The sequence below is a fragment of the Hippocampus bargibanti genome, linkage group LG20, assembly GCF_051943395.1.
Source record: "Hippocampus bargibanti isolate YZ-2025 linkage group LG20, ASM5194339v1, whole genome shotgun sequence".
Lineage (NCBI taxonomy): Eukaryota > Metazoa > Chordata > Actinopteri > Syngnathiformes > Syngnathidae > Hippocampus > Hippocampus bargibanti.
The window spans coordinates 4292377-4314033 of record NC_142753.1 but is presented as its reverse complement, the minus strand read 5'-3'; the positions used below and the strand labels follow the sequence as shown (position 1 = coordinate 4314033).

Here is a 21657-nt window from a genome sequence, read left to right as displayed (position 1 = left end):
CTCCCGTGCATTTTTAAGAATCGCCACTAGAGAGCGGGCGATACCAGATCTCGAAAGTTATTGGCGGTAAATCAAGTTTCACGTCTCTGCGCTCAAACCGGAAACGCGAGTCCAGTGCGTGCGTAAAATAATCTCATTGACATCCAAATGACATTTTTTAGTTTTATTTTGAAGATAAGAACCGGTGAAATTAATTTAAACGCGTCAGAACTCATCTGACTTTCCTCTCAACCCCGCCCCTTTTGTTGACTTCGGTCCCTCAGGTTGTGATCCTCGGCAGTGTGTCGGCTGGCTCCCCTGCGGCCAGACCGGCGTCCAGGGACCCCCTCCGGCAACACAAAGACCTTGAAGGGCCAAAAGAGCCTGAAGCAAGCCATGTGGCCGCTTATATTTGGAGGGTGAATAGTGAAGGGGCTTCATCACCACAACCCTGTAAAACCGGGGGTCTCGCTTTGTGGGAGTGACAATGGAGCCTTTGCAAAATGGGATTGAAAATGAGGAGGACTGCCAAGGTGCCGATGAGGAAGAGGAGGTCGACCCAAGAATTCAGGTGAGAGGATGCATGGGGTCAAGATGGAAAACTGATTTTTAAATGCCTCAGTGACAAATTGAAAGTGTCAAATAAAACAACTAAATCATCGTTTTGCTTTGTATGCTTGCTATTTAATCTCGATTTCATCCAATTATGATTTCACTCATTCAGTGCCAGACGTGTACAAAAATGTTTCCACTCCATTGCCAAAACCTTAGTTTCTCTTCTTTTATCAGAAAAAAAGTTAATTCCTAAATTCTATGGGTCTGGAGTTATATGAGCTTGAAATGAGGGCATCTGTTCAAAATACAATCCAATACTGTGCATAAAATAATGTATATTGTGTGTAGTTTTAAGGCTAATTTTGTTGAAAATTATGTTTTATGGGGACCTGGGAACTGATTATTCTCATTTTAATGGTTTCCTATGGGAAATTAATGTTATGAATACACACTTATCACCTTACATACACTTTCTGGGAACCAATTAAATTCGTAGGCCAAAGTATCACTGTATATACATAGTGGTTTATATAGGGCTTTAACAACAGCTGAAGCTGGAACAAAGCTCTAACATGGACAAAAAGGCCCCCGTGTGGACAGGAAAAAACATTGCCATAGGCCAGCGCTTTATCGGCACCCAAGTATGAAAAAACAAAACCCGAACAAATTTGGCAATGGCGCTCTAGGTCATATTTTCAATTTCCGAATAAATTTTTAAATGGCAGTGAATCATAATACTACTACTACTACTACTACTACTACTACTACTACTACTACTACTACTACTACTACTACTACTAATAATAATAATAATAAAAATAATAATAATCATAATAATACATTTCATTTGTAAGCGCCTTTCAAAACTCTCAAGGTCACTTAACAGTCATTGGATCAGTTTTTCTGTAGGTGAGCAGCGGCAGTCACGCGCCAGCGTTCACTAAACCCGGAATAACTCAAATAAATAAAAAACTAGCTATTCGATAGCCAATAGATAGCCAGCCAGATAGCTTGCTAACATATAGCCAATAGACTTTCAGCTAACCAGCTAACAAGCCATCAGCTAACCGATAGCCACCCAGCTTGCTAGATAGCTAAAAGGTAGCTAATAGCTAGCCAGCTAACTAGCGCGCTAACAGATAGCTAATAGATAGCCAGAGTTTAAAAGTTGTTTTCTAGACTTGAAACAGATTTTTTCTTACATTGATTATAATGAAAAGTGTTATTTCGGTTTTCAAACAAATCGTTTTTTGAACAAGTTTCTGGAACGGATTATGGTGGGGAAAACCGATTGAGTTTTATTCCAGGTCTTACACACTCTTTGTTCCGCTGTAGTACGACATTGAAGTGCATTGTGTCAACATTCTCTACTTCTGCTCCAATTGGGCGTTTCTGGACTCGGAATGCTCTGCTCCAGAAATGACTTTTAACCTTGATCCAATATGTCTTTGTCCCCCCCCCCCTGTTCGTGTTTACTGCAAACAGGGAGAGCTGGAGAAGTTAAACCAGTCCACAGATGACATCAACCGCTGGGAGAGTGAGTTGGAGGTAATGAACAGAACATTTTTTTTTCTTTCTCAGCGGTCACTGCGCTGTTTTCCACCCTTGCCTAAACCCCTTGACAGATCCTCCCTGCAAGGGGGAGACATTCTACTTCTTGTTCGGCTTGACGGTTTCGTCGCAACGTGAACTGTACCCCAAAATAGTTCCTCTGCAAGTGGAAAAATCCAGGGCCCCTACTAGCACGTATCCAGTTCCTTGTTAAAATAAGACTTTGCGGTGTGAATAAGTGCTAAGAGCGCACGCAGCGCGCTGGTAGATAGTAAACAATTATTCTAAAAAATAAAACTAACAAGCTGGTTATTAACCATCCCAAATGGAAGTTTAATGTCAAACTGAACGTACAGAAAAATGTTGTTGTGTCTTTAAAAAACAAAGCATACATTTTTGCTTTCGACAAATCCATTTAATTCAATGCTAATGGAGTGTCAGACAAGCATATATTCCTTATCCTCTGCATAGAACAACCAAGGTTGTTTAACACATTCACTGCCATACGATATGCAAATAATAATAATAATACATTTCATTTATAAGCGCCTTTCAAAACTCTCAAGGACACTTTACAGTCACATGATATTTTTTCTGCGGGTGAGCAGCGGCAACCACACGCGCCAGCCACTCAACCCGGAAGTAACAAAGTAAAAAAAAACAACAACAAATAAATAACGAATAATATGACAACACAAAGACACAGAGAGTCATTCATTCTTCAGCACTTTCTGGTGTCCATTCCAGTGACAGGTTGTTTGTCAAAAACATTGCCAGAGGCAATGGTCATCGCTTTATCGGCACCCAAGAAAGCAAAAACAAAACTCGAACAAATTCGGGAATGGCGCTCTTCGTCATATTTTCAATTCATTTTCAATGACGTAAAGCGCCATTCCCAAATTTGTTCTAGTTTTATTTTTCTTGTTTGGTTGCTGATAAAGCGCTGGCCATGGCCTCTGGCAATGTTTTCCCTTCCACAAGGAGGCAGCTTTTCCCTTTTTTCCATGTTAGCACTTTTTTCCAGCTTCAGCTGTTGTTAAAGCGCTATATAAACCAATAATAATGTATTGCATTGTATTTTGGACAGCCACCCTCATTTCAAGCTCATATAACTCCAGACCTATATCATTTAGGAATTAACACCTTCTTTCTTATGAAAGAAGAGTCTAAGGTTTCTTACGCTGCATTGAATGTTTATGTCGTCCTTAAACTCAATATTCTGTGGATCCTGGAATTTGAGTGAAAATGACAAAAACCCTGGCACTGGAGTGGACACATTTTTGCATCATGTCTGGCAGTGAATTAGTTAATCATGAGCCAACTGTATCTTGGTAAAAGAAAGAATATTCAGCACCTCTTTTGCATTGGCTCTTATCAGCCTGTCCAAATAATGATCCATTCTGCGTGTCCTGACAGTGACTCTGTTCTATTTGAGACACCAATGGGAATTCCAAGATCTGGCCTTGTTTCCCCATAAACTTCCCTTAACCTTCCTGTGAAAACAAACCAAAGACCCAACATGGATGTCCTGCCTTTTGACTTTCCAAGGCCGTTCTTCTCTAAAAAAAATCTGGCTGGACGGAATTACTCGCTAGCAAAACAGTCCGGAGATTGCAGTTTTTTGATTCGAGCTCGACTCACTTCCAAGATGCTGTAAATTCACATTCAAATTGCAACTGTAAAATATACACGTTGGGAAAACAAACTTAAAGGACAACCGACACCATTTTTTTGTTTCCTAACTGACATCAGAAAAACGTTTTATAGCATCTAAAATACACAAAACACGCAGGCTGATATTTTTAGTCAAATGCAAAACACAAATAAAAATGAGTTAAAGTGTCTCAAAACTGCTTCAAAATGAACTCGGAGATGCCGAGTTTCACGCCAGTACGTCTTGCCTTGCTCTAGAATCAAAACAATGGCCTCAGATTCGGAGAAGATGCTTTGTTGTTACTCATCCATTTTTGAATATAATTCCAATAGTTCTGAAGAGGAAAGCATAAATGTTTGCAATCGATTAAAGAAGTCCTCCCGTATCAATTCGAGCCATCAATGACAGCAATCAGCACCCAGAAAATGCAGAAGATGGCGCGCAAGCTCTTTTGGAAATGGGCTGATTTGTCTGCTGGGAATTTGTGTCAACTCGTATCAAATGGTAGTCTTGGTGCAACACGCAACCATTCACCATCGCGTTATTTATTTAGTTTTTCTTCAAATTTCGCCATCAACACGAAGTTTTCAGACCAAACAAAGTACCCAAAATGCATTGTGTGTCGCTTTTTTCGGTGAGGGTCGTTCCAGACGTGACGTGACGTCAGGCATCGTCATCAACTCGAAAACAAGACTTCCTGAATATTCAGCGTGAGTCTTAAAACGTAAAATATAGCTATATGCTGTGGCATCTTTGTAAAATTCGCTCAGTAGAAGTCATTTGAAGTGATTTTAAAATTATGGACACAACTTCTCCGGAGGTGTCGGTTGTCCTTTAAAGAGGATATTTGGCTTCCAAATGCGCTGGTTCATGTTACATGGGTGCCTGACCATGTTGATGCTTTTGTTTAATCGATACATCAATCACAAAATCGCAGATTTTTATCAGATTTCATCATCATGGGTTTGTTTAACCCAATTTTGGATAGATTGCAAAAGCTGATGTTGAAAATGCATTTTTTTTAGGGGGGGGGGGGCTTTTTGCCATTCAGCCAATTCCTCCGGAACACACGTGCTTTCCATGTCTCGGTAATGACTTGAATTATGAGAACCCCTCCGTCAGCACAATTGCACACAAAATGTTTGGAACAGACGCATATTGTGCATTCTTTTAGTGTATGAGAATCAGCTCAGTTGTCGAGGGGAGATCGGATTGAATTTGCTTTCAATTCAATCTAGTTTTTCCTCACTTTCATTTTCAAAGTAGTTAACAGCAGTCCCTTTGTCCAAATATGCTTAAGCAGGCCTAAAAATGGCCATACAGTGTATATAAAATGGCCGAAATGAACAACCTGGTGTTCGATATTTATGTTATGACAGAGGGAAGAGGTTCAATGTGTCTTTCTTTCTGTCACATAGAGAATTTTATATATCATACAGAGTCGAGATTCAGTTGCTGCCCGAGGGAAGTCGCTGGAAAAGGTGGTGGGCAGGGTGCGGAGGGTCCAGTCAGATTTTCCGTGCCCTGTTTCCAAGACTTGCTTTTAATCACAACCACACTTGGCCTCATGACAGCGCTCAGAAGGGATTTCGGATTCATTCTGACTCATCCTCACAGAATTTGGACAACTCTAAACATGACAACTTGGACCCATTTTACCAAAACTGTAATTTGCATGTGTGCGTATCCGCAGGAATTCCGCCAGCGCTTCCGCGCCGTGCTCGTGGAAGCCACCGTCAAGCTTGACGAGCAGGTGAAAAAGATTGGACGGGCAGTCGATGACTCAAAACCTTACTGGGAGGCCCGTAAAGTGGCCAGACAGGTACACACACACACACACACACACACACACACACACACACACACACACACACACACACACACACACACACACACACATACATATTCCTGTTTCAATGATTTTGTGAGGTCCGGATAACTCCAGATAAGGAGTTTAAAATATCATTTTACTTTTTGTGGTATGAACTTTTCCCTCTCATTAACTACACACTCACACACATAAACACACACACAGTGAGTAAAACGTGTGTGTCCAAGTGAAATGAAAATACACACAAAAAAAAACATTTTGGATGAATTTGTGAGGACCTTTCTGAAACTTTAACAGATGCATATATAGACCCTCTCGAAGCCTTTAGAATGAAAAACTTGTGAGGACCGGCCAAAAGGTCCTCACTTGTCAAATATTTCCTCACTACGTATGGTATAAAATGTTAGTGGTCCTCACAAGACTAGCCATACAAGGATGCATGCACACACACACACACACACACACACACACACACACACACACACACACACACACACACACACACACAAACACACACACACACACACAAACACACACACACACACACACACACACACACACACACACGCACACACACACACACACACACACACACACGCACACACACACACACACACATACTGAATGAGGGTGACTTAGAAAGTGTAAAGCTTACCCGAGGATTAAAAGCCTCAGCTCATATCTACTTAAAGGCGCACGAACGTGACACCTATTTTTAGACTAGCACTGTATGCTAAACATCTGTCCACCGTACGTGTTTTATAAAGAGGTCAAAGCAAAGCTTTGGTTCCAATGAGCTGATGTGTCCCGTATTAAAAGTGTCTGACCTTTGTGTGTCAAAACATAAATAGATGATGTGTTTGGACACACGTGCCGCAGCATTTGACACTGCCAAGGTTTTTGCAGATAAAGGCCTCAGGGTTAAACTGGCACATTTTTCTCCATCATAATTTATCGACGGGATCTTTTAATATTTAAGACATGACCCACTTCCAAGAGGATCCAAACGCTTCCCACTGTTGGACTTAATTTCCCCGCCCCCTCCCGAGAGCTTGCTGCAGCCCCCTTCCTGCACTCTCTGACATTCCAACAAATTTGGGAAAGTGGGGGAGTAGCAATGTTGAAATTCACTTTCAGCTTTCCTCTCTTCTCCCTGTCTTGTCTGTGTATTGTAACGTGGGATTTTCACCGCCACATTTTGGCACTGTCTAGCATGCAGGATTTTGCATTTAACTCATTTACTGCCAGGCGATGTGCAAAATGTGTCCAGTCCAGTGCCAGTGTTTTTGTCATTGTCACTCTAATTGTAGGACCCACAGAATTTCAATCTTAGGGGCCTCACTTTTCACTGCAGACAAACAAAAATTAGTTTGTATTGTATCAGATAAAACACGCAAAGTGCTGTGAAACATGAATTCCAGCTTTCTGTTTCTCTGATAAAGATGCCAATTCCATCCGTTTAAATTTTACCCCAATTATATGTCACACCAAAATACATACTAATATTAAAAAAAAGCCAGCTATTTGCATTTTGGTTGTGTATGAACGTTTGCTGTATCTATCTATTTGCTATCTATTAGCTCTCTAACCTGCTAGCTCGCTATCTATTAGTTATCTATTAGCTAGCTAGCTAGCTAACTTTCTATCTATTTGAGTTATTCCGTGTTGAGTGAACGCTGGCGCATGTGGCTGCCGCTGCTCACTCACAGAAAAACTGATTCTGTGACTGTAAAGTGACCTTGAGAGTTTTGAACTAAATAAATAAACAGACAAACCAATAAATTAATAAATATATAAATATGTAACAAAAATAATAAATAAATAAACAAATATGTATATGCATATAGAACAAAAGAAATAAAAATACTTATGTTAAATTACTTAAATAAATAAACAAACAAATAAAATAAATAAATGCATAAATACATGAATAAACTGAGAAGGTAGAGCAAAGGAGTCAAAACATATCAGGAGAGCACTCACTAACTGTGGGTACCCTCAGTGGTCATTCAACAAATGACCAAAAAAACAAAAATTCTGAAGATACAAAAAGGAGAGGAGTAGCAGTACCTTACATTGCATGAGTTTCTGAAAAACTACAAAGAGTCCTTTGGCAACACAAAATTCCTACTTATTTCAAACCGATAAACACATTAAGGCAAAAATTAGTGCATCCAAAAGATAGGCTGCCAAATGAATAACAAAGTAATGTAGTTTATTCGATACATTGTAAGAATGAAAATTGTAAAGAGCAATACATTGGGAAGACTCAACAAATTCTCCAAAAAAGACTATCAACGTCGCAGGGATAATACTAGTGGGCCTCAGTCGGCAGCATGTCTGGACATTAGGGATATACAAATAGGGCCGATACGACCAGTAAGACTTAAATTCGCTGACGAAGCCTCTTGGATAGGAGGCGAAACGTCCGACACCTTCAAAAAAATAAAATAAAATACAGATGACGGGTGAAGAAACCTTCTCATCGATAAACTGACAAGCAAATAAATAAATAACTATATACATATATGAAATTAAATACACAAATACATACGTAAATACAGTGAGACCTCAACTTACAAACACCTCAACAAACTTTTTGTCTTACAAACGTCAAATTTATGAAAATTAAACCTTATAATAAGCACTATTTTCATAATACACACCCACCACGGCTGGCGGAGTGATCTTCGGCCGAAGCACACGACCGAACAGCACCAGACGTTAAGTTACAAACAGTCCTTATGGATGGTGACTCTCCTTCCATAAGCCATCGACGACCATCAAAAAGGTAAATAAAACTTTATTTTACAGCACAGTTTATTTCTTTAATTAGTCGTCATGTAATGCGCCTCTCTTTCCAAACAGCAATTCCCTTTGACCTTCGACCTCCAACGCCATTCCATCAAGCCGTAAATGACCATCACAAATGTAAATAAAGTGACTTTATGATACAATGCAGTGTATTTCTTTCATTACAATACAATTGCACATTTATTATACATAGAATAAGGTATGTTGTGTGTAGTTTTAAGGCTTATTTAGTTGAAAAGTATATTTTATGGAAATCCGGGAACGGATTATTCCCATTTTAATGGTTTCCTATGGGAAATTTCTGTTTGAGAACCAATTAAGTTCGTAAGTTGAGGTCTCACTGTACCGACAAACATAAACAAATACATAAAGGGTATGACCAGAAGTAATGTTTCTCATGCATTTTGCCACAAAAATACGTTTTTAAACCTGGTCCAATAAAACTGCACATAATCATCCGCATTTTCGTTTCTTATTCAGGCAACCTGAAAGGGACAAAATATTCAAAACAAACAGTTCATGCTGCAGAATTTTGCATACGGCTGTGTGGGCTCTGTGTCACGATGAGCATAACACATTCATTGACAGCAATGGCTGCGTTGAAGGAGCACACTGACAATCACCCGAAAAACATTCTTTTTGTGCCTTTTCGTGGGCATGTGAAAAATTCCCACCATAAATCCATGACGAGATCATGCAACATGTCCGCTTGTCCACCTTCAGGCCCAGGTGGAAGCCCAGAAGGCCACCCAGGAGTTCCAGCGGGCGGTGGAGATCTTGCGGGCCGCCAAAGAGACCATCGCCCTTGCCGAGGAAAGGTTGCTCGAGGAGGACAGCCGCCAGTTTGACTCGGCCTGGCAGGAAATGCTCAACCATGCCACGCAGAGGGTGCGTACCGTTCTAAAACTTATGATCGGACATGCCATTTCTTAGAAAAATGTCCAGTCTTCCCGTTCCATCTATTTCTGTCAGTGTTAATGTGAGTATAAATGAGTTGTTTGTCTATATGTAAAGTCGCCGCCCCCGCGGCCTTCACTATCAACCACCATTTCTGTGGAATACATTCCAGCGGGTCACCAGTATGATATAAAAAGACACCCGCGTCTCAGTCACGTGCGCTTTCGTGCAGGTAATGGAAGCCGAGCAGAGCCGAACGCGCAGCGAGGCCGAGCACAAGTCGACGGCGGCCAACTACACGTCTTGCGTCGGCCACATGAAGCAACTTGAAAAAAAGCTCAAACGCTCCATCACTAAATCAAAGTTAGTGCAACCCTACTTGTTGTTTCCTCCCTTCTTCTTCCATTTAAAGGACAACCGACGTCACTTTTTTGTTTTTTAACTGACACCAGAAAAACGTTTTATAGCATCTAAAATACCCAAAACATGCAGTATGATATTTTTAGTCAAATGCAAAACACCAAGAAAAATGACTTAAAGTGTCCAAAATCTGCAAAAAATTGAGCTGTGAATTGGGCATTTTCAGAAAGTCCCGCCCTCATTTCGTGACGTCACGCCAAGATGTCTTGCATTGCTGGAGAATTAAAACAATGGCTTCAGAGTCGGAGAATATGCTTTCTTGTTACACATCCAGTTATGAATATGATTCAAATAGTCCTGAAGAGGAAAGCATACATGTTTGCAATCGATTAAATAATTTATTCCGTGTCATTTTGAGGCAAACGGGCGGGGGGAATGTCTCACCCAAAAAGAGGCAAAAAATGGCCACCGAGCTGTAAGGAATGAATCAGCCCGTTTCCACAGGCGGATAGATTCGTTCCATGGAGCTTGGACTCCCTCTGCTGGCGGCTTTTGGATGTACCATACGGTTAAAAAAAACAGTACAGCAAAATACATTGACGTGATGGAAAGACGCTATAATGCGTCTTTTTTACGTCAGGAGACGGTCCTTTTCTGACGTCACGTGAGGACTCGTCACCAACTCAAAAACAAGACTTCTTGAATGTTCAGCGCGAGTCTTAAAACGTAAAATATAGCTATATGCCGTGGAATCTTATTAGAATACACCCAGTAGAAGTCATTTGAAGCCATTTTACAAGTTATGGACACAACTGTCCGGAGACGTCGATTGTCCTTTAAAAACAAAACTAAAAAACTGGGGCCTTCATTTGTGTGCTAAATGAGGAAAAGCAATGTTGATGAAATCCAGATGTTTCTCCTGTCGATTCTTGTTGCGGTGTAACTCCCCTTTTGTAAGAGGCCAGGAATGTGAGTGGTCAGATTGGAGAATGTGCTTTTTTTTCCTCCCTCCCCCAATCTCATTCTCTGCCCGCTTTCTGTCTCCACCTGCAGGCCGTATTTTGAGTTGAAAGCCAAGTATTATCTCCAGCTTGAGGTGGGTGTTTATTTTTATGGGATGCACATTTTTCATTTGTAATTGACTCCATCCTGTGTAAACCGGACGCCATATTTGTTAGGTTAAAAAAAAAAAAATAACGGATTCATTGAGGCCTTCTTTATTTTTGTCAAACAATTATGGTAGTTCGAGTGAACGCTGGCGCGAATGGCTTCCGCTGTAAAGTGTCCTTGAGAGTTTTGAAAGGCGCTTAGAAATTATTATTATTATTATTATTATTATTATTATTATTATTATTATTATTATTATTATTATTATTATTATTATTGTTATATATATATAAATATATATATATATATAACAGTATATATATATATTTTATATATATATATATATATGTATATATATATATATATATATATATATATATATTATATTATATTATATTATATTATATTATATTATATTATGTATATTATAGATAAACTGATCCTGTGACTAAAGTGACATTGAGAGTTTTGAAAGGCACTTATAAATTAATTTGATTATTATTACTAGCTAGCTAGCTATTAGCGATCTAGTTGGCTATCTTTTGGCTATATGGCTAGCTAGCTAATTGAGTCAGGAAACATATTAGCTGTCTAATATTATATTAGCTAGCGAGCTAACTTTCTAACTTTTTGAGTTACTTCCAGGTTGAGTGAATGCTGGCACGTGTGGCTTAGAAATTAAATGGATTATTATTAAATATTTATACAGTATCTGTTTTATTTATTTATGTATTTATTTATTTATTTATTTATTTATTTATTTATTCATATATATATATATATATATATATGAAACATATTCATTTATTTATAGGATTTTTATCAATGTATTAAATATAGAAATAAATAAAGCGCTTTGTTCCAGCTTCAGGTGTTGTTAAAGCAATATATAAATCAATATGTATTGTATAGTATTGTAAATAAAATAAAATTGAATCATCAAGTAGCCAGCGAGCACATATAACAAAACGCTCCTTCTGAGTAAAAGTTAGGGAAGACAAATGACTGGACAATCATTCAATGCGTCGCTGTGCATTTCGGTTTAAATATTCACCTTTCTTCAAAACGGCCCTCCGTTGATGAACTTTGCTCATCACATTGAGATGTTTGCCACCTCCCGTTGACGTTCACTGTTAAAAAACCCTTCATTGTTAATACATTTTACAGCAGCAAAGTGATGAAAGTCAGAGGAAAGGAAAGAAAGAAGTACAAAAACAAAATATAGGACCTGCTGGAAAGGCAGCCATCTTGAAGTCAAAACATCAACAAAAATAATGACAACACAAAGGCACAGATTCAATCTTAAGTACGTTCTGAAGGATCAAAGCGTCCTTTTCACCAGTGAATCAGGAACGTCATGGTGGAATATGCACGTCTGCTACAATCCAAATGTTGAAAGCAAACACAAAGCTGTCGCATTTATTCACAAAAAGAGATTGTCTTGTGTCCCACGTAAATCCGCTTCAATTCCAAGCCGCGACCATTCCGCATACGCATCGCCATATAAATATTCATCCGCGTCATTGAAAAACTGCAACAATTCCAGCTAATAACACCAGTTGCAAATTCTTTTTAGCAACTGAAGCGTCACGTGGATGAGCGACAGGCCAAGCTGGTGGTGGCAAAAGCCGAGTACCGCGCCGCCCTTCGCAGCCTGGAGAACATCTCCGAAGAAATCCACGCCCAGCGCCGCTCCGTCGGAACTCGAGGGCGGGGCGTTGGCGCCGAGCTGGACAGCAACGACTTTGCCGTGGATTGCGACGGCCTGTCCAGTGAGTGCGGTCGTCGTAGCCCGCCGAAATCCCCAAAAAGTTTCCAGGTTAATCTCCAAAATCTGCTGCTTTTATTCCTCCCGTGGGTGTTCCAGTGGTGTCGGTGTCCATCGACGACGACTCGGAGGAAGACGCTCAATCCGCGCCATCCAGTCCATCCGCCTCGGCTCCCCTCGACGTGGCCTCACCGCCATCCCCGACCTCCTTGCTGCACATCCCCTCATCCCCCTCCTCGTCTTCATCTTCCTGCCCCGGCGCCATGGAGGAAAGCGGCCTGTTTTGCTCTCACGGCTCGGATTCGCCGTGCGGTTCTGCCCATGCCTCGCCTCTGCTGGGCCCTCGGAGCCAATGCAGTGGAGCCTCCTCTCCGGAATGTGACCAGGAGAGAGGTGTGTGTGTGTGTGTGTGTGTGTGTGTGTGTGCGTGTGTGTGTGTGTGTGTGTGTGTGTGTGTGTGTGTGTGTGTGTGTGTGTGTGTGTGTGTGTGTGTGTGTGTGTGTGTGTGTGTGTGTGTGTGTGTGTGTGTGTGTGTGTGTGTGTGTGTGTGTGTGTGTGTGTGTGTGTGTGCGTCTGTATCATCATTTTTATTACAAACGAGAAATGATATGCTCACAATTTTAAAAATATCACTTTGAATTAAAGGACAACCGACACCATTTTTTTGTTTCCTAACTGACATCAGAAAAACGTTTTATCGCATTTAAAATACTCAAAACACACAGGCTGATATTTTTAGTAAATGCTCCTCTCGAGGGCCGTTATGAATTTAGGGAACCCATTAGAATGTTTAAATCCCTTCAAATATTACATATAGGCACACAGCAAATTAATGATATCGTTTTCAAATCTGAAGTCAAAATAATGACTTTTATTGTGGTTGACATCCAAAAATATGAAATTTTGGCTCAGATTTTAGCAATCATCATGGAAAAAAGTTTGATTTGCTTTCGCGGGCCGAAAAAAATGTTTGGCCCGCGGGCCTTGACTTTGACACCTGTGACTTAAAGTGTCCAAAAACTGCCACAAAATGAGCTCGGAACTCGGAGCTCGGGCAGATTCAGAAAGTCCCGCCCCCTTATTTGTGACGTCACGCCAGCATACTCCTTCACAAACTGCCTTGCTCCAGAATCAAAACAATGGCTTCAGATTCGGAGAAGATGCTTTCTTGTTACTCATCCAGTAATGAATATGATTCAAATAGTTCTGAAGAGGAAGGCATAAATGTTTGCAATCGATTAAAGAAGTCTTTCTGTATCAATTCGATCCGTCTGGACTCCAATGTAGCGGCCAGAAAATGCACAAGATGGTGCATAGTTCCGTTGGAAATGGCCTGATTTGTCCTTCTAATTTCGCGATCAACACGGTGTTTTCAGACGAAACAAAGTACCCAAAATGCATTGTGTGTTGCTTTCTCGGTCAGGGGCGTTCCCTGCGTGACGTCACTTCAGGCATCGTCATCCACTTGAAAACAAGACTTCCTGAATATTCAGCGCGAGTCTTAAAACGTAAAATATAGCTATATGCGATGGAATCTTTGTAAAATGCGCTCAGTACAAGTCATTTGAAGTGATTTTACGAATGATGGACACAACTTGTCTGGCGGTGTCGGTTGTCCTTCAACTCAAACGATATGCAAAAATGTGTCCACTCCAGTGCCTGCCAACCTACCTGCATGCACGCACACACACACACACGAACCCACACACACACATACGTACATACATACAGTATATAAATGTGCTACTTAATAATCAGTTGCCATTTTTCCGTCTCTTTTTTGTTTGTTTGCAGGAGATCGAGCAGAGGGCGCCGAGGCCATTTTGGAAGGCAACGTCAGCAGTCTTAACTTGACCGTTGCGCAAAGCCAACCGGTCATCGTTGATAAAAAGTTAGAATGTGTGAGCAATGAACTCTCTTTCCCGTCAAACATTCCCATACTCAACAGCGTCTAACCCCGGGGATGACTGCAACCTCCGTGAAAGGTGCCATAAACATCAGTGTCGCCATCTGAATCCGTAATCCGTCGCCATCTGAATCCGATGTGCTGTGATGAAATAAACATCATATCAAAGTTGGTGCTCATCAGATAGCCGCATCTCCCATAATCCTCCTTGCTTCATGAGACCTCATCTTGTGAACTGCAATAACATGTCAAGACTGTTAAAAAAATGTAAATAGTCTCAAAATGACACAATCAACTAAAAAATGTTCTTTCATTGTGCTTGTATTTTTTTATGTTCAAATAACCTTCTGTAGTACAGGTTGCCCTATATTTATACTCTTCTATTCTTACATTTGTGAGTTTTAGTCATGTTTATGGCAAACTAACAAGCAATAAATGTGTGGTTCAGATGATAATCATTGATTGCACGTTTCGGACATTGTTTTGTTTCGCTTCCATCTTAAAACAGGTCACGTTCGTTCGGCATGTGATGACATCACAGTACGAAAAACAAAAAGTTTCAATTCCTGCAAGTGAGTAATTATAATTGCAATTTTTAAAAATTAAAATGAATCATTTTAAACAATGTCAATATTTAAATCAAAATATATACCAAATATATATATATATATATATATATATATATATATATATATATATATATATATATATATATATATATATATATATATATATATATGTATACTTTTTTATATACAAAGATGTCAAACAAATATGCAAAGTATGATTATGTAGTTTTTTTTTATTACCGTAATATTTGTTTTTTTAACTGGAAATTGATCACATGACTAAAAAAAAACAGTCACATGATGCACCGCCAAAATCCCGCCCCTCCCCTCCATCGGATTGGCCAACACTCTCGGACTCTCTTTTGATTGGATGATAATAGAGCAGAAGCTCAATTTTGTTGTTTACGTGTACAATTCAGGCACAGATTGTCGCACTATGCGTTTTATGTAAATGTCGCTTCCGAGTTTTTAGTTTTTATTTTTATTTTTAATCCAGTGCTGAAAACATGACGCGGTTCTGCTTCATCGCTATGGTTCTGCTGTGGAATGTTTATGGTAAGGAGAACGTAAACGTGTTCGCTCTTTGACGAATTAAGCTAATGTTTTGTTTTTTAACGCGAAAGTATGACAGCGATTTCATGAAAAACAACCTTATGATTAATTTGTTTGCATTTAAATTATTTGGTAGTAACGCTTAACAGCAGTGCTCATTACTTTATGCAAAACGGCGAAACAAATACAACTGAATTGGAACCAAATACTGCATAACACAACATCCCGCTTTGAAATCTTTTCATGAGAAATGTTCTTCCCATTTTAGCAGAAAACAATCAAGCTATCAATATGGTTTGACATCAGCCAACAACTATTGACACAACACACAATTCGACTGGCGACGTGTGAGACTGTTGGCTAATTATTTACACGAGATATTAATTCTTTGCCAATCTGCTCTCGAATGAATGAAAACAAGATTAACTTAATCTTATAGTCGTGTAATGGCATGCAAATGCACAGCAATTACACATTTCACAACGTTCACTTTCAATGTTGAATTGTTTCTGAGAAAAGGGTGTTTATCTTTGTTTACAGATTCTGAACCAAAAGCTCTCCCTTCCCTTCCCGATTTCGGGAGTGCTTATCATGTAAAAGGTAAGCAAAAAACAAAATCAAAACAATAACGATCGCCAGTTTGCTTTTGTCATCAGTATTTTATCTCATGCTAGTCTTTATTTACAGGAATGATTTCTTTGCCTTATGCTGAAATTCAGGAACCTTTTGAGGCTTGGTTCAACCTGAAGGCAAAGTCCAGTCGTATAGACTACTACCATGGTGAGAAACGCTTCTTCCTTCTCAGAGTTCCTCCTTACTCTTGTAGGATGTGAAACTGAAAAGCTTCTGTTTCCATTACATTCTAATTTATATAGCGCTGTCACAACAGCTGCCGTTGCAACAATGCATTTCACATAATAGTCAACATGAAGCAAAATAATAAACACAAGTTAATATAAACTCATATGTCATCATTGAATCCAGGACAAGTGTCAACATATCAACTGGGAGCCGAGCAGCCGTGGGGGGCTTCCTACAAGATTACACCTGAAACCACCGAAGACGAACTGAATGTGATGAAGTGCTTCCAGGTCAACGGAACCAAGGACGAACCCGTCACGACCCAAACGGCCTTGCCTGACGTCAACGGCTTCCAGGTTTTTATCATGGTTTCTGATTAGTGAGCAAACTTAGACTGTTTAAACAATCTATGCTAATTTCCAGTCGTTCGTCAATGGCTTTTTGTATTATAGCTTAGCATGAAGATCGAGGACTTGATAGAGACTGATTTGGTTTGAAGTTGTTGTGGACAAAGCCTGAATCTTTCCACCATGAGCAAAAAAAGGTGAAAATGATCTCGCACGGTGCTAGCGGGTAACTTGATTGATTTCCTCCACAGTTCCTCAGGATGGAGTACTATGGCGGCTCCCTGTGTGAAGTTTGGCAGAACGTGACCACCGTGGGCTACAAAAAGAACACCTACACGCTGTGGGTGACCCACTCAGAGAAGCGCGACAACGGCCGGGTGGATCCTCCCACGCCGCTTCACTATGAGATGATGGGTTACAACACGCTGCTGGGCTCCCATTTTGATAAATACCTGGTGGACTATAAGGAGTTCTCCTCCGATGTGGACCCTACGGTGTTTTCTCTTCCTGAAGGTTTGCTATTCAAACGAATAAAAAATTTACAACATATTCAGCTTAATGATGTTAAACAATAAATTCTGACAGGTATGAGCTGCGGAGGATTTCCCGGTCCGGGAGTGGAGCATTTCCTGTTGGCCAATCCCATGAAAGATCTCATCCACACGTCATCTTCGGGTCACTCGCAGCGCATCTTCAATCATTTCAAAGACAAATTTCAGCGTCACTACAGCGACCAGAAGGAGCATGAGCAGAGGGAGCATGCTTTTCTCCACAATCTCAGGTGGGTGGGGCATGAAGTGGTAGCGCTGGCCAGACCTCTGGCAATGTTCTTCACTTCCATAAGGGGGCGACATTTCCCGTTTGTCCATGTTAGCGCTTTGTTACAGCTTCAGCTGGTGTTAAAGCGCTATATAAATCAATATGTATGTACAGTGAGACCTCAACTTACAAACTTTTCGTCTTACAAACGTCAAATCTATGAAAATTAACCCTTATAATAAGCACTATTTTCATAATACACACCCACCACGGCTGGCGGAGTGATCTTCGGCGGAAGCACACGACCGAACAGCACCAACAGTTCTTATGGAAGGTGACTCTCCTTCCATAAGCCATCAACGACCATCAAAAAGGTAAATAAAACTTTATTGTACAGCACAGTTTATTTCTTTAATTACAGTCCTCATGTAATGCGCCTCTCTTTCCAAACAGCAATTCCCTTTGACCTTCGACTTCCAACGCCATTCCATCAAGCCATAAATGACCATAAATGACCATCACATGTAAATAAAGTGACTTTATGATACAATTCAGTGTATTTCTTTCATTGCAATACAATAGCACATTCATTATACATAGAATAAGGTATGTTGTGTGTAGTTTTAAGGCTTATTTAGTTGAAAAGTATATTTAATGGAAACCCGGGAACGGATTATTCCCATTTTAATGGTTTCCTATGGGAATTTTTTTTTTTTGAGATACACACTTTTCGCCTTACACTATCTGGGAACCAATTAAGTTCGTAAGTTGAGGTCTCACTGTATTGCATTGTATTCTGTAAATACACCCCCATTTTAAGATCATATAACTCCAGAACCATATAATTTAGGAATTAACTATTTTCTGTTCCGTGTCCCCGCAGATACGTCCACTCCAAGAACAGAGCGGGTCTGTCCTTCACGCTTGCGCTCAATTCCCTATCTGATCGCACCATGGCGGAGATGGCGGCCATGAAGGGACGCAAACAGAGAAAGACCCCCAACCGAGGACGTCCCTTCCCTTCCAACAAGTACAGGGGAATCAAAGTCCCTGAATCACTGGACTGGCGACTTTACGGTGCATCTACATCACCTGAAATGCACCTCTAATCCCCACAACCTTCAAATTACTGAACTTTGTCTTTTGTCTTCCATTTTTTTAACTGCAGGAGCTGTGACGCCAGTGAAGGACCAGGCCATTTGCGGCTCCTGCTGGAGCTTTGCCACCACGGGGGCTTTAGAGGGGGCTCTATTCTTGAAGGTGACTTCTCTCGCAGCTCACCGTTTGAATCTGGGGGAAAAAAATATATATAATAGAGAGCTAATAGCTAGCTAGCCAGCTAGTAGCTAATAGATAGCTAGCGAGCCAGCTAGATAGCTAATATATAGCTAGCGAGCCAGCTAGATAGCTAATATATAGCAAATAAAGTGCTAGCTAGGTAGCCAGCCAGATAGCTAGATAACTCGCTAGGCAGATAGCTGGACAGCTAGCTAGATAGCTGAATAGCTAGATAAATAAAAAGAAGTGAAGAAGGGAAACTTTTCACACACGCACCACTGTTACTTGTCAGTTACAGCATTTGTTTATTGAAACTCTATTGGGGAATAATTGTCTCATCGTTTGTATGGTTTTAACACAATATTATTTTTCATTGCCATCAGTTAAGTGGCCCATTTTTTTTCCCCACCGACCCTCGTCATTGCTATGAATGTATGTTACAAGTTAACATTTATGTTAGTAAATAATGCGCCGTAATCTTGAATCTGTAATTACCGATTGATAGAGATTCGACAGAATAAGAGGTTATCATATTTAAAACTTTCATGTTGTTATATGCTTGGTCACCATGTGTGACTCCCATACTCAATTGAAGCACAGACAACCTGGGGTCAATCTGAGGTCAACAGACACAGCAAGTTAAACTGTCATCTTCATCTAGGACAGGGGTCGGGAACCTATGACTCGCGAGCCATACATGGCTCTTTTGATGATTGCATATGGCTCGCTGATAAAACTAAATACTACATATTCTCGTTTTTTTCGCCGTTCATTTCCCGTTGGGGCTGCAGTTGGCGGAAAGCGCAATTTTGATTGGATGACACTGACCTAGGTTGGCCGAAAGCGCCATTTGGATTGGATGATACTGGCCGTCATGTTGAAACAGGTAAACGGCCCTTTAAATGAGCCCAACTCGTGCACTTCAGCTTGAATGCACCGGAGGATTCATTTGCCTTTGTGCAGAGAAAAGGTTCTGATTTTAATTTGCAATGAAACAATACCATCGATGAAACAGTCGAATGTCAGTGACATTTTAACAAGCCCCATGTTAACGTTAGCATCAAAATACTTCTGTGAGAAGTAGATTGCAGATGTTGAAGCTTACGAGCCGTGCGCAGGCTAGCTAGCAGTAACTTCGCCTCTGGATCGGCAAGTTCAATTTCATTCCGATCGTTTGCCTGGATTTTTACCAATCACGAGGAACGGAAAACCATTCGTGGGAACGGTGAGTTATTTTAAATAATACATTTTGATATTTTGTTGAAAAGTGGCCGCGCGCGTGCCTGTGTTTGTATGTGGGCGTGCGCGTGCGTGCGCATGCGTGCGGCTCTGACTTAAAAAACATTTCTAAATATTTTACTTTTATGGCTCTCTTAGTCAAAAACGTTCCCGACCCCTGATCTAGGAGATCTGGCCTTTGACAGAATTTAGGACTTGAGAAACTCCTTTATCACCGAAGCAATTTACGACTTGAAACTCATTAGCCAGGTTACAAATTTATCAGTTCATGAAAGAGACAATGTTTTATTGCTTAAAGCTGTCCGCGCTTAGAACGCCCAGGGGCGTGGTATTCTAATCAAGAAAACTGTTTTACTAATGTATTACTTAAATTTGCATATACTCTCAATAAATAGCTTGGTGGAGGGCTGCAGAATTCAGACGTCTGTCATGAATTGCTACGTCTCCTGTCGGCAGTAAAGACAATCTTTCTGGGTCCAAGCCTTCGTCCACAGTGTCCGATCGAACATCTCTGACACCGGTGCAATATGTTTTTTTTTTTAAATGACATTTATTTGAATAATTTTCTTCTCCCAGACTGGTTCCCTCCAAGTGCTCTCCCAGCAGATGCTGGTGGACTGCACGTGGGGCTTCGGCAACAACGGCTGCGACGGCGGCGAGGAATGGCGAGCGTACGAGTGGATTATGAAACACGGAGGGATCGCAACCACTGAGACCTACGGAGCTTATATGGGAATGGTCAGATAATCGTATTATTGTTTGAAACACTGGAGGGGGGCTTTGAATGGTGCATCTCAAATCATATTAGTATTACTCACCACATGTTGAATGAAAGATCTTCTGGACACACAGAACGGCTTCTGTCACGCCAACGCGTCTCAGCTGACGGCCCATGTCGAGAGCTACACCAACGTGACGTCAGGCGATGCTGAGGCGCTGAGGTTGGCGCTGTTCAAAAATGGCCCCGTGGCCATTAGCATCGACGCCGCGCACAGATCCTTTGTCTTCTACAGCCACGGCGTCTACTATGAACCGGCCTGCGGTACGACAATCCAATACTATTCTTCTATTATAAACCTGTGTGATTTACAGATATTACAAAATACAATTTTTATAACAAATTTTTGTTATTCTTAAGGTAACACTACCGACTCGTTGGACCACGCCGTGCTTGCTGTCGGTTACGGTATGTTAAACGGAGAGCCCTACTGGTTAGTAAAAAACTCGTGGTCCACCTATTGGGGCAACGACGGCTACATCCTCATGTCCACCAAAGACAACAACTGCGGCGTCACCACCGATGCCACTTATGTGACACTGGTCTAGAAACGTGCCCCAAGCATGAAAACAAATAATAATAATAATATCCACTACACATCATGTGCTTACAACAAAAGGGATCCACAGTGTTGGTGTTGGTTTGGATTTTAAACTACAATCTGATTCTTTTAATGTAATTTTGGGGGACTTTTTTAATCCACTGTTTGAGTTCCCAAGGAAGAATAAGCAACAACATGAATGTGTTGATGAATAAAAATGGTTTCACTGCGAATTATTTTGTTGTTTTACACGTTTATTGCTTGACAAGGGAAGGGGGAAAAATCAATTCTATCCGGTTACAGCAGATGGCGCAATTGTACCGCTATGCTCGATTTCGAGCCAGGAAACGAAGCCGGAAGTGATGTCAACG

At 40.7% G+C, this 21657-nt stretch overlaps 2 protein-coding genes across 2 annotated transcripts in view; both read left to right on the top strand.

The window, feature by feature from the left end:
- Positions 1-14884, top strand: part of LOC148882745 (SH3 domain-binding protein 5-like) — a 29188-nt gene extending 14304 nt beyond the window's left edge. The window contains exons 4-12 of the mRNA XM_089023553.1: positions 264-550; positions 2020-2082; positions 5433-5561; positions 9108-9272; positions 9514-9644; positions 10695-10737; positions 12325-12520; positions 12616-12909; positions 14311-14884. Coding sequence (XP_088879679.1) covers positions 467-550; positions 2020-2082; positions 5433-5561; positions 9108-9272; positions 9514-9644; positions 10695-10737; positions 12325-12520; positions 12616-12909; positions 14311-14471 — 1266 coding nt within the window. The 5' untranslated portion in view covers positions 264-466 and the 3' untranslated portion in view covers positions 14472-14884. The remainder of the gene's footprint in view (positions 1-263; positions 551-2019; positions 2083-5432; positions 5562-9107; positions 9273-9513; positions 9645-10694; positions 10738-12324; positions 12521-12615; positions 12910-14310) is intronic.
- Positions 14885-15387: 503 nt separating this feature from the next.
- LOC148882744 (digestive cysteine proteinase 2) lies at positions 15388-21522 on the top strand. Its single transcript, XM_089023218.1, has 11 exons — positions 15388-15546; positions 16084-16143; positions 16231-16323; positions 16528-16700; positions 16943-17204; positions 17277-17472; positions 18334-18527; positions 18619-18710; positions 20544-20705; positions 20820-21009; positions 21106-21522. The coding sequence occupies exons 1-11, from the start codon at positions 15498-15500 to the stop codon at positions 21291-21293; spliced, it is 1659 nt and encodes a 552-aa protein (XP_088879344.1). The 5' UTR covers positions 15388-15497; the 3' UTR covers positions 21294-21522.
- The last annotated feature ends 135 nt before the right edge of the window (positions 21523-21657 follow it).

Bases quoted from the DNA above. Each gene is read 5' to 3' on its own strand.
- LOC148882744 (XM_089023218.1), top strand. From the start codon at position 15,498: ATGACGCGGTTCTGCTTCATCGCTATGGTTCTGCTGTGGAATGTTTAT. The intron at 18,711-20,543 runs GTGACTTCTCTC...TTCTTCTCCCAG, and splicing joins AGGGGGCTCTATTCTTGAAG to ACTGGTTCCCTCCAAGTGCT. The intron at 20,706-20,819 runs GTCAGATAATCG...CTGGACACACAG, and splicing joins ACGGAGCTTATATGGGAATG to AACGGCTTCTGTCACGCCAA.